The 12,696-nt window shown below is 45.0% G+C and overlaps 1 protein-coding gene across 12 annotated transcripts in view; it reads left to right on the plus strand.

Moving 5' to 3' along the window:
- The window catches only part of Celf6 (CUGBP, Elav-like family member 6), a 30,747-nt gene that overhangs the window by 12,615 nt on the left and 5,436 nt on the right, over positions 1–12,696 (plus strand). For 10 of the 12 annotated variants that reach the window (XM_006511540.3, XM_006511541.3, XM_030244695.1 and 7 more), the window contains 5 exons: positions 11,676–11,804; positions 11,899–11,978; positions 12,094–12,237; positions 12,334–12,466; positions 12,547–12,696. In XM_006511540.3, coding sequence (XP_006511603.1) covers positions 11,676–11,804; positions 11,899–11,978; positions 12,094–12,237; positions 12,334–12,466; positions 12,547–12,696 — 636 coding nt within the window. Of the gene's footprint in view, positions 1–10,817; positions 11,805–11,898; positions 11,979–12,093; positions 12,238–12,333; positions 12,467–12,546 lie in introns of all 12 variants that reach the window. The other 2 variants (XM_017313681.1, XM_006511542.3) reach the window with 2 other exon arrangements.

Raw genomic sequence — 12,696 nt, forward strand, 5'->3', positions numbered from 1 at the left:
AGCCGAGGAGGGTGCGTGTGCGCCTGTTGCCTTCCTCCTGGAGGATGGTCATTGCTGCTTTGCTACGTAGAATTTACAGGTGCACAAAGAAGCAAGCTGGGATCGCTCTCCTTTTCTAGAGTCCTCTGGATCCACTCATTCCTTTCCCAGAATGGCCTGACTAATCACCATAAGACATGAGGCTGGTATGACATGTATTGTGAGCTATAGTAAGAAACTTAGCTGTGTGCTGTGGATCACAGAGATCTTTAAAATAGTCTTAGCTGCACTGTTTCCTGATAGTGAGATCGCTGTTTCTTGAAAATGAAAGTGGTGTGGAGCTTTCTAACAAACAGCTGTATTCTGTCTGGCAAGCCTCCCTGCTACATAGGCCACACTGACTTCTTGAATCAGTTCTTGTTGTCTTTCTTGCCTTTGCATCTTAGATTATCCCAGGGTATCTGCCTACATCCCTCTTGATGTCTGATAACTCTCCTCCCCCTCTGATAAAATAGACTTGTTCCCTGTCTATCTTATCCACGATCAGTCATTGCTTTGTTATGAGAAAGAGTCTATCTTAAACTCATTTAGGGGAGAATGGAACTCAGTGGATAAAGACGTTATTGACACCCTACTAATTCCTTCACAGCCTCTCTTGATTTCCTGTCTACAATAACTGGGAGCTTTGGTGGCATCAGGGTTCTGTTTGGTCTCAATAAATATTCCTTCCTCCTTTCAGATTTTCAGACCTTTGCCTCTGATTCCTGATCTTGGGGCAAGATATTATCAGCCCCTCATTGCCTTGGAGAGACATTTCTAAGTTCCTTTTCTCTTCCCACTCATGTCCCCCTTTTTCATCTCAGACTTTCCTGATAGGCTTTTCTGATGGTCCAGCTGCATACAGAACATGTTCAAAAATCTCTTCTCCTTGGGTAGCTCTGTCAGGCATCAAGGCCATTGTTGGCCATATTCTAAACCCTGCTCAGCCCACATGCATGTGACAGTCCCAAGAATGATTCACCCATGAGCACATGAGTGAGCTGAGATGCAAACAGAACGAGCTGTAGTTCATCCAGCCATCCAAGCAATGTGTTCTAAGTTCCTCCATATTCAGGATACAGATGCCTGGCAGACCTGGTCCCATGGAGCCCCCAGGTTACAAGAGAACAGGCAGGAAAAGAAACAAGGGGCCATTATTTGGTGTGAGTGGTGTTTCTGAAGGAAAAGTCTAGGATGGGCCTTGAGGGGACCTATGCGGGGAGGGCCAAATGAGCTAGGCAGAGAACGGGAGAGGGAGCATCCACCTCAGGCAGGGGGGAGGGCATGTTCAAAGGCCCCAGAGTTCAGGAGGATATGGTACATCCTGAAATCTTATTCAGGGATTGGTCTATGTCCGGAGACACATAGTCCTGCATCCCCCATCAGAGCTCAGCAGGTGGCTGCTCAGCAGAAACCTCTGTGCGGGAACGCTCTACTCGGCCACACTGGCATCAGCCTGAGTATGAGGAGCAACTTCTGCCTCCCCTTTGGGTACAAATATTGCAGGTGTCACATCACTGACAAATTCTATACATGAAGCACCTTGCCTGTCTACCTGCTCCTGTTCAGAGTAGTTCAGGGGCAGAACAAACGGACCTGGCTGAAGAAACAAATCTTCCAAACAGCTGGGTTTACTGCTTCTGAAGTTTTCCGTTACACAGCTTTATCTTGACAAGTGATGACTTTCAAGGACTATACGTTCTGAACACTTGCTTGAGTAATCCTTGCAATGTGCACGGCCGGGTTTCTCACTGCCTCCTTGCTACACTTTCTGGAGTGGGGCGAGTGTAGTAAATCTTGCCAAGCAGTTGGGCCTTTGCCATTTAGAAGCATTTTATTTGCTGACTGATCTGCGCAGTCTAGAATTTGTGACTAATCAAAATGTGTTGCTTTTCTTATGGGAGGTCACATATCTCTTCTAGATGAAAGAAATTATGCATATGTGTGTCTCTGTGTGTAAGTGTGTATATATACGGATGCCTGCAGGGGCCAGAAGTGAGCATTGGATCCCTTGGAGCTGGAGTTATAGGTGTTTGTGAGCTGCCCAGTATGGGTGGTGGAATCTGCCTTCTGGGCCTCTGATAAAGCAGCTCGCCCTCTTAACCACTGAGCCATCTTTTTAGCTGCCACATACCTCTTCTAGGGTTTGCTGAATTTTAACCCTTGCCTAACATGTGAGAAGCTTATTTTGTTGTTTGCTGTTTGTTTTTGAGACAGGGTCTCACTGTGTAGCTTTGGCTGGCTTTGAACTCAGAGGTCCACCTGCTTCTGCCTGTTGAGCACTGGAATTAAAGGTGTGTATCACCACCATGGCTGGCTGAGAAGCTCAATTTTTTTTTTTTTTTATCCTCAGACACTCCAGAAGAGGGAGTTGTGAGCCACCATGTGGTTGCTGGGATTTGAACTCCGGACCTTCAGAAGAGCAGTCGGGTGCTCTTAACCACTGAGCCATCTCGCCAGCCCGAGAAGCTCAATTTTTTTTTTAAAGATTTTTATTTATTATTATATGTAAGTACACTGTAGCTGTCTTCAGACACTCCAGAAGAGGGCGTCAGATCTTGTTACAGATGGTTGTGAGCCACCATGTGGTTGCTGGGATTTGAACTCTGGACCTTTGGAAAAGCAGTCGGGTGCTCTTACCCACTGAGCCATCTCACCAGCCCGAAGCTCAATTTTTTAAAGATGATTTTGAAATGTAATAAATGACACCAACATGAGACAATCTGTCCCATTAAAGTCTTATTTTAGTGACCTCAAATATTCTAGGAACCTGGTCATACCTGTTACTGCATTCCATGCTGGTGAGCCTACATATTTGTATTCTTGATTATGTTGAAGCCTTTAGCTTACATCTGATTACTAACAGTTTCTGTGTCTGAGAAGGATGCTTGTGTTGATGGAAACTTAAATGAAAAGATATCAAGGTTGCTGATACCTGTCCTCCCAGAATTTGGGAGGCCAAACCAGGAGAATTACCATGGGTTTGAGACCACCATGGGCTACATAGGAAGTATCAGGGCAGCTTGGGCTATGATGTGAGTCCCTGTTTCCAAAACAAAAACCAAACTTTTTTTTTTAAAAAAAAAAAAAAAAAAAGACATTGGTACAGGTGAGATAATTTAACAAGTTAAGGCCCTTGCTGCTAAGCCTGATTTCCTGAGGTCACTCTCGAGGACCTATGTGGTAGGAAAGGCAATCAATGACTTTCACAAATTGTGCTCTTAGTGCCACATCCATGACGTGGCAGGGGAGCACCCACACAGACAAATAAATAACAAAATGGAACATAAAAAAGACATCAAAGCAAATGCAACCTAAAATTCTCCCATTTTTCTTCTGGAAGAAATCATATGGGGTGTTTGTTTGTTTGTTTGTTTGGTTTTGTTTTCATAAAATAGAGCTCAGAAAGTAATTTCAGGAGCCTGGAAAAGTAACCCTATAACTTATTACACAATTTACATTAAATTACTAAAGTGGAAACTACTTCAGCCTTTTGTTAAGTGCACTGTTAGAGCCCAGATAAACCCAACGGGTTGACTTCTTCAGTACCTGAACTGTGGTTACCTTATCATCCATACAGAAATATTCTATCCTGCACACTTAAGCCTTTGTACAAGTGTTCTAGTTTTGAGTTTTGAGGTCAATGCAATGCATTCTTTTAATTGATAAACATGAGGTTTGTGGTAGTAATAACCAGTGTACACACTAATGTCCTTTAGATGTTATTGATAACATGAAATCTTCCATGTTTCTCACCCTCTGCCCCGTGTGTGTGTGTGTGTGTGTGTGTGTGTGTGTGTGTGTGTGCTATACATCAAACAGTATACTATTAAAGGGAAATGAATAGAATTTCCTAGAATTAAGCCAACTTCTATCTCGTGAATAATAATTTACTTCTGTGTTGACCATACTTGGCATCAAAAACATTTTCTCCAGCATTTGGATTTATTTTAAATTGAGCATGCAAATGCTTTCTGAAACCAGATGCAGTGGCTAATGTGATTAGTCCCAGACACTTGGAAGGCTGAGACAAGAGGACGCATGAGGGCCACTATGGAGTTTTATTTATATTGTCTCTACTTTGGACACACTAATAATAAGTTAAACTGTAAGTATAGTCATATTGGAAAATACGTTTTTGTCATGATGAAATCTTCAAAATCAGTGAACCACTCATTTGTATTTTCTTCATTTTCAATTTTATAATGTATTCAGTAAATTAATAAATCACAGTGGTGATTATTCTGTTTGTTCTACTTCCCAACTTGGCTGTATTTTTTTTAACTACACAAATCTTTACACATCCAGTATGAGTAAGGTACAGAAATAGATTAAGTAATCAATACACCCAATCAATACACTCTTTCTACTTTTTAATTAAGTAATTAATTAATTCAAAGCTTGAACTTGTAATCTTCCTGCTTCAGGCTCAGAGTGTTAGAATTACAGGTGTTCACTACAACACCCTGATTTAATTTTTTAAATTATTTATGCGTGTGCCCAGTTTTCATATTCTCCATGAGTGTGGAGTTTTTCTGGCAGAGGCCAGAAAAGGATGTTGAATCCTGTAAAATTGGAGTGGCAGATGGTTGTAAGCCACTAAGTAGATGCTGGGAATCAAACTGGAGCCTCTAAAAGAGCAGCCAGTGCTCTTCACCACTGAGCCATCTTTCCAGCTCCTTAATTTAAAGAAAAGTATTTCTATTTTTTGAGGTTATAATTACATCATTTCCCCTTCCTTCCCACCCCCCAAACCCTCCATATGCTCCTCCTCCTTCTCTTTCAAATTCATGGCTTCTGTTTTCATTAATTGCTATTACATACATATATGTATAGCTTCTTAAGACTAAAATATTAATGTTTAAATTCAAAGTGTTTTCTTAAGGATTTTTAAATAAGCTTTAAGTCATCTGATTTTGTTTGCTTGTTTTTACATTTTAAAATCTGGTTTAATTTAAAAGCCAGTTATCTGTTTTCACCGTATCATTGTTAATTTTTATCATTGCATAGCTGTGACGTAATTGCTGCCCACATTTACAAGGGTTTGCTTAGCTATACGACTGGGTTTGAAGTAATAAGTACCTGTTACAATCTGACCAAGCGCTTTCTAGAATTTCAACTTAGTCTCCCTGACCCCAGTCTCTTTCTTCCTCCTCCTCTTGTCTTTTTCTTCCTCCCTCTCTTTCTCCCCCTCCCCACCCTCCTCCTCCTCTTCCTTCTTTGAAACAGAATATATTTTTTATGACTGCAACCCCCTAATGAACTGGAGGCTGCAGCAGTTGCCCCCTTGGGTTTAGGTGCTGCTCCTTCATAGAATCCCTATCTGAGTCTTGAGTAGACAATCTTTAGGTGTCTCACTGCCTAGTAGTGTTTCATCCCTTAGCCTTGGCACTTCAGGTATACTTTCTTTTGTGCTTGGCAGGGTAGCCACATTTGTCACAGGTCGACTTCTGAAAGTGGTAGGCCTTAAAGCCACAGTGACAGCACACTGACTGCTTCTTATTGGGATGACGTCATCTTAAAGGATAACACTCCGTTCATCATCTTGCTTCTGCCACTGAGATCAAAGAGCCCTACACATTCTTCTTAAAATAAATTTTTAAAAAAATTTTAATGTGTGTGTGTGTGAGAGAGAGAGAGAGAGAGGAGAGAGAGAGAGAGAGAGAGAGAGAGAGAGAGAGAGAGAGACTGTGTGAGTGTATGCCAAATATGTTGGTGTCCCCAGAGGCCAGCAGAAGGCATCAAGGGCCCTGGATCTAGAGTTTTGGGGGGTTGTAAGCTGCCCAGTTTGGGTGCTGGGAACCAATGCCAGTCCAGCAGAAGAGCAGAAAGAACTCTTTGTTTGTTTGTTTTCATTTATTGCCTTTTAAGAAAGGATTTCACTGTGTAACCTTGGCTGTCCAGGAACTCACATTGTAGATCAGGCTGGCCTCAGACTCAGAGATCCACCTGCGTCTGCCTCACTAGTCCTGGGAGCAAATTCTTGTACAGTCAGCTGCGCATTACTGTTTCAGATCAGACACATACATTAGCAACAGCTGTTGTAATACCAGTTGATAGTCATTTCTATCTTTGGTCCTTAGTCTTCTTGAAAACATCCCCTCCCCCCTTAGATATCCCCCCACACACACAACATATACACCTCAAGTTAACTCTTTGCTTCCTGCAACGTGTTCTGCCTCTGAAGGCAAAGAAAGCCGTTTTCCCGCATCTTAGCTGGGTGCAGGTCATGCAATGCAATGGTGCAACATTCTCAGGCCTTGGCTGCAACAGAACCTGATGCTTTCACACACAGACGTGCAACCCACGAAGAGAAATAAACCCTGAGGTGGCATCTCTCTTTAGGTTCCTGGTTCACTTTTTTTTTTTTTTTTGAGACAGGGTTTCTCTGTGTAGCCCAGGCTGACCTGGAACTCACTCTGTAGACCAGGCTGGCCTTGAACTTAGAAATCTGCCTGCCTCTGCCTCCCAAGTGCTGGGATTAAAGGCGTGCACTCAGATAGGTTCACCATCCTTAACCCAGCCCTGGCTTTCTTGCATCACAATGAAGGGGCAGTGGGATTTCCTTTCTATCTCTTGCTCTAAGTCCTTTTGTTGCCATCTTCCTTCATGTTCCTTTCTAGGTTTTAATGGTAAAATCCAAAGACCAGGGTCCTGATAGATGGATCAGTAATCAAGAGTACTGGGGGTCCTGGGTTTGATTCTGAGTATCCACATAGCAGTTTACAAACATCTGTAACTCCAGTTCTAGATAATCTGATGCCTCTTCTGGCCTCTAAAAACACCAAGAACACATGGTACACATATACACACATGCAAGCAAAACACCTATATGCATAAAGTAATAAATATTTTTACAATTCCTGTCTTAACCATTAAATTTACTAGTGTTAAGTATATTCACATGATTGTACAATCAATCCTAAGAAGATTTTAATCTTCAAAATGTAAACAGCCTGGGGAGAGAACTCAGTAAAGTATTTGCATGCAAGTTTGAAGACCTGAGTTCCACTTCAGCCCCCACGTAAAAGCCTGTATGCCTATATGTGATCACAGCATTGGGAGGGCAGAAACAGGAAGGTTGCTAGATCCTGCTGGCCAGCTAGCCTAGTGAGCACCAGGTTCAGTGACAGACCTTGTGTCAAAAAATAAAAGTGATTAAGGAAGAGACCCAGTTGTCCACCTCTGGCTTCCACATCCACTCATACAGATGTGTACACACACTCCCCACAACACGTACACAGAATGTGCATGCACACACACACAAAACCCAACCCCTGAGACTCAATACCATTAAACTCCTCCCTGACTTTGTAGCCTCCAACAAACACCTTTCTCCTTTTCTAAGGGTCAGGCTATTCCAGCTAATTCAGGTGAGTGAAAACAGGCAGCATGTGTGTTTGGGTGACTGTCTTACTTTGCTCGGCATAATGTTGTAAAGGTTTATTCCTCGAGGTGGGATAAGTCAAACTCTTTTCCTTTTTAAGACTGAGTAGCAGCCCACTGGGTATGAGTGCTGCATCTTGTCTATCCATTGATCTGCCCGTGCGTGTGTCTGTTACTTTCACCTTCTGGCCATGGTGATTAATAGCACTGTAACGGAGAATGCAGACATGTCCTCAGGAACCTGCTTTCCCAGGGGACAAAAGCCACATGATCTTTGTGTGAAATCTAAAAAGGAACTCATAGAATCGGGTAGGATGGTGCCTAAGAGTGGCTTATGGGAGAAGAGAATGGAGAGAGGGGAGATGTTAGCCAAAGGCTCCAGGTTCCTGTTAAGCAGAGGAACATGTTTTAGTGAGTTGTTACAGAGCATGGCAACTGTAGTTAATAATGAATTGTCAAACAAAAAATGACTCAGCCATTAAGGGCACATGCTTCTTCTTCTTCTTCTTCTTCTTCTTCTTCTTCTTCTTCTTCTTCTTCTGCTTCTGCTTCTGCTTCTTCTGCTTCTTCTGCTTCTGCTTCTGCTTCTGCTTCTGCTGCTCCTGCTGCTTCTGCTTCTTCTGCTTCTCCTGCTTCTCCTTCTCCTCTTCTTCCCCCTCCTTCTCCTTCTTTTTTCTTCCTCTTCCTCCTCCTTCCATTCTTCTTCTTTCTTCTTCCTCTCTTCCTCCTTCCTTTTTTTTCTTCTTCTTTATTTGAGACAATTATTTGTAAAAAATGGCTCAATGATTAAGGGCGCCTTCTTCTTCTTCTTCTTCTTCTTCTTCTTCTTCTTCTTCTTCTTCTTCTTCCTCCTCCTCCTCCTCCTCCTCCTCCTCCTCCTCGTCCTCCTCGTCCTCCTCCTCCTTCTTTGTTTGAGACAAGGTTTTGTGTGTGTGTGTGTAACACTTGCTGTCATGGAATTCACTCTGTAGACCAGGCTGGCCTTGAACTCAGAGAGCCTGACCATCCTGGATATGGTCAGGGTTACCTGCTTGAGTGTTGGGATTAAAGGCCAGCAGGGAGAGAGGTTTTACTGCAGCAACTGCCCCAAGCAGGACTTTCTGGGGTTGTCTTTGGACTAAAAGACTAAATGTTTTCAGAATGGATTTGGTGATTGGTACTCAAAGGTTGCAACATTTTCTCATAATCATGGCATCCCACCAATGTGGAAGTAGTGTGTTAAGGCCCTACATGGCAGAAATGTGTACACATCAGGCAAGACTTTTTTTTTTTTTTTTTTTTGGTCAGAAGACAGATTAGACTGATTCTGGGCTCTCAAATCCATCCTTTCCTACATCAGAAATCCTGACCTAAATAACCAAATACACAAAGTAGCTTCATAGAGATGGGTATGTGATAGCGTAAGTCACTTGCTTGGAGACTACAGAACCCAGAGAATGATATTAAACCCCCCTGGAACTGCAATTACAGAGGGTTATGAACCACGATGTGGATGCTGGGAATCAAACCTGGGTATTTTGGAAGAATAGTAAATACCCTTACCCAATTAGTGATCTCTCCAGCCTCCATGGGATAATTTTATTTCGATTTTCTTAAGTACTGGGACTGAATTCCAGGGCATTGTTATGTTCCACCATTTTGTCATTTCACCATTTCTGAATTGCCTATAGTTCATGGTCACTGTTAACCTGATCATTATCCTGTGAAACACTAACTTCTTGGAAAGTAGCAAAAAAAAAAAAAAAAAGTTCCAGAATTCAAGTGATACCTTGGAAACAGGTAGAAAACCTAACTCATAATGAATTCTGTACCTCCCAGTAGTCCAGAGCCATCAGCTCAATGCTCTGGTGGAAATTAAGAAATCAAGAGGTTCTTACAAGGATGGGGGGTGAGGGGGTGGAATCAGAGGTGATAGCTAAACTAACGCCACCTTTGTCCCCCACGTGCACCATGGACATGGAAGGCCATGTGCACACAAACCTCTTTTCTGTTAGAAGTTTCATCTTAGCTTGTGCTCTCTTCTCACATAGAGCTACCTGGTCCAGGAGCATGACATTTCACAGACCCTACCAGTGACATGCTCTGATATAAACTAGAGCACCATGAGCCCCCTTAGCACGGCGGAGGTCCCAGGATCTTCTCCAGACATGTTCAGGCCCTTTGCAGGCATTGGCATATTTTAATTTCAAAGCTCGGAACAATTGCACAGACTTCTTTTTTGTTGTTGTTGTTGTTGTTGTTGTTTTCGAGACAGGGTTTCTCTGTGTAGCCTTGGCTGTCCTGGAACTCACTCTGTAGACCAGGCTGGCCTCGAACTCAGAAATCCGCCTGCCTCTGCCTCCTGAGTGCTGGGATTAAAGGAGTGCGCCTGGCAGCAGAGACTTCTTAACGTTTGACGTTAGACATTTCTCTGACCACATGAAACCTGTTCTTCAATGTTAGAGCAAACCCATTAATTTCATATTTATGCAAGACTCCAGTCCACACGGATGCCATCTTCCAACTCCTTCCGTTCCCGGGAAGTAGAGCCCCATCTTTGGTGTTCCTGTCTCCTAGCCACCTGCGTAGCCCCTTGTTCTTTCCTGCCTTCTTGACACCTCTTTTCCTTCATCTGGCACTCTCCTTTATCTTTTCAATGGCTTCAAGGGGCTTTCCTTGGATCACACAGGGAAGATTTTAGCTCCCTTCTCTGGCTTTAGTCTGAGCATTTCTGCTTTTCTCTTACATCTTTACCTTCACCCTAATATTTTATTTGTTTGTTTGCTTATTTGTTTATTGTGTGTGTTTGTGCACACATGCCACAGTGGTGTATGTGGTGTTCAGAGGCAACTTGTGGGAGTCAGTAATCCCCTCTCACTATGTGGGTTCATCAGGTTTTGTAGCAAAGGGTTTTCACCCCCTGAGCCAGGTCACAAGCCATCGTCTTGATATTTTTGCTGAAACAATACCTTTTGCCACTTTTTAAAGAGGTTGGGAAGACAGTGGTCTGTTCCATGGGCTCATTTCTCCCACTAATGCCTGTGGAAGCAAAAACACCTGCTGGACTGAACTCTTACTCCGAGCGTGAGAGACAGTAAAGAGGTTTAGGAGTGGGGTTTTCCAGAGCACTGGGATCTCAAAGGCAAAAGCTGAAGCCTGGTTCCCAACTAAGCCTTTTCCCAGCCTGCACCTCACCGTACACTGGCAAGCCCCATCCCTAGTTTAGAGGCTTACTTTAGTACAGAAAGAAGTCAGATCCTAACAGTAGGTCCGCTGGTTTTTACTCCTCAATCACAGCTTTCGGATAGTGCTTACAGAGGTCTGACTTGGAAGATATACAGCTAATCCCCAGTTTAAATCCAAGACCGTCTAACTCTGCTTCTGAGACACAGGCTCAGTTTACAATCCCATCCCTTTCTCTGTCATTCCCACAGGCAATGTGGGTGCATGGAAAGATCACTTGCTCTCAGCTGATCGTCTAGGTCTACAGACAGAACGTGTTCTTCCAAAGCATATACAACAGAGGAGAAACGTAACCCGGGAGAACATGCCAAAGAGCAGGTTACAGGGCTCAGAGAGGGCCCTGGAAGCTAGGCAAGGAGATGGAAAGGGGGTAGATCCGAGGATTAGGAAAGGGGCTCGGGGGCTCAACAGGCACGTTGGGAAAAATGCTCATGTTAAAAGCTCAGAAAAGCAAACTTCCTCTGCAGTTCTTTGATTAGGTTTGGTGCCGGGGGTAAGGATCCACCACTCCAGAGCTAAGTGTCTCTTAAGGCTAAGACAGGGTTTGTTGGGTTTGTTTATTTTGTTTTGTTTGTTTGACAGAGCTCTCCTTAATTTGGGCACTGATTTGGCCATTGTCATGAAGCTGACCAATAAGGCCATGTTCAAGCGTCCCGCCCTCCAGCATGCTGAGTCTCCAGTAGCATTGCCCAACTCTTAACAAGAAAGGTCCAAATAGAACATGATATGTAGAGGGCTCTGCTCCCCACCCCACCCCTGAAACTTTCAAGATTATATCCCTCCCCACAAGAGCAGCAATGAGTGTCTGTGAGCTTCTTCAGGACACAGGTGTTATGATGGAAATTTCAGCTGAGTTTCGTCCCTCGAGATCTGCCTGTAGGTCACTCTGCCCCTGAAAGAGACCCAGCTTTAGGATTCCCATGGCCTTCTCGTTCCCTAAATGCCTTCCCAGAACTAGACTGGTTAACCACCTTCCCAAGCTCCTCGGGCGACTCTGGGGAATCTAAGAACACTTAGGGTCCCCAGGTCATTCGTGGCTTTGTCTCTAGAGGACCGGAAGCTGTTTGTGGGGATGTTGGGCAAGCAGCAGGGTGAGGAGGATGTCAGACGTCTGTTCCAGCCCTTCGGCCATATCGAGGAGTGCACTGTCCTGCGGAGTCCGGACGGTACCAGTAAAGGTGACCTGAACTGTCCCTGGGATTTCCCTGGGATGACCCTTTCTTAGCTCTGACTCCCGCAGCTGAGTCATTCCATCTTTCTCTCCTGCACCAGGCTGTGCCTTTGTGAAATTCGGAAGTCAAGGGGAAGCCCAAGCTGCCATCCAGGGACTACACGGTAGCCGGACAATGACGGTGAGAGCTGGGGATCTGGGCTAAGGGTGAGGCCACAGGCTCTCAGTGTCCCAGGGCAAGGGGAAGGCACTGGACTCTGAACACAGTCAGGTCACCACACCCTTCTTCTACACAGGGTGCCTCCTCCAGCCTGGTGGTTAAGCTGGCAGACACCGACCGGGAGCGCGCGCTGCGAAGGATGCAGCAAATGGCTGGCCAGCTGGGTGCCTTCCACCCGGCACCGCTGCCCCTCGGGGCCTGTGGCGCCTATACCACTGCGGTAGGTAGCTGGCCAGGGTGGGCGGGGGATGCGGGTGGGGAGGTAGGACCCAGTGGCAGTTGCTAGCCTCTGAGGCCTCTATCTTCCTTCCTCAAGATCCTACAGCACCAGGCAGCGTTGCTGGCCGCAGCGCAGGGTCCGGGGTTAGGCCAGGTGGCCGCGGTGGCCGCCCAGATGCAGCACGTGGCGGCCTTCAGCTTGGTGGCTGCACCGCTGTTGCCCGCGGCAGGTAAGAGACCCAAGAGACTAGAACCATGGTTGGGATAGCTAATAAAGTGCCACTCTTGATTCTCTTACCTCCACCTACAGCCAATACATCCCCTGGTGGCAATGGCCCTGGTGCACTCCCTGGCCTTCCAGCGCCCATGGGAGTCAATGGATTCGGCTCCTTGACCCCCCAGAGCAACGGACAGCCAGGCTCCGACACGCTCTATAACAACGGGGTTTCCCCTTACCCAG

This window comes from Mus musculus, chromosome 9, assembly GCF_000001635.26.
Source record: "Mus musculus strain C57BL/6J chromosome 9, GRCm38.p6 C57BL/6J".
Taxonomy (NCBI): domain Eukaryota; kingdom Metazoa; phylum Chordata; class Mammalia; order Rodentia; family Muridae; genus Mus; species Mus musculus.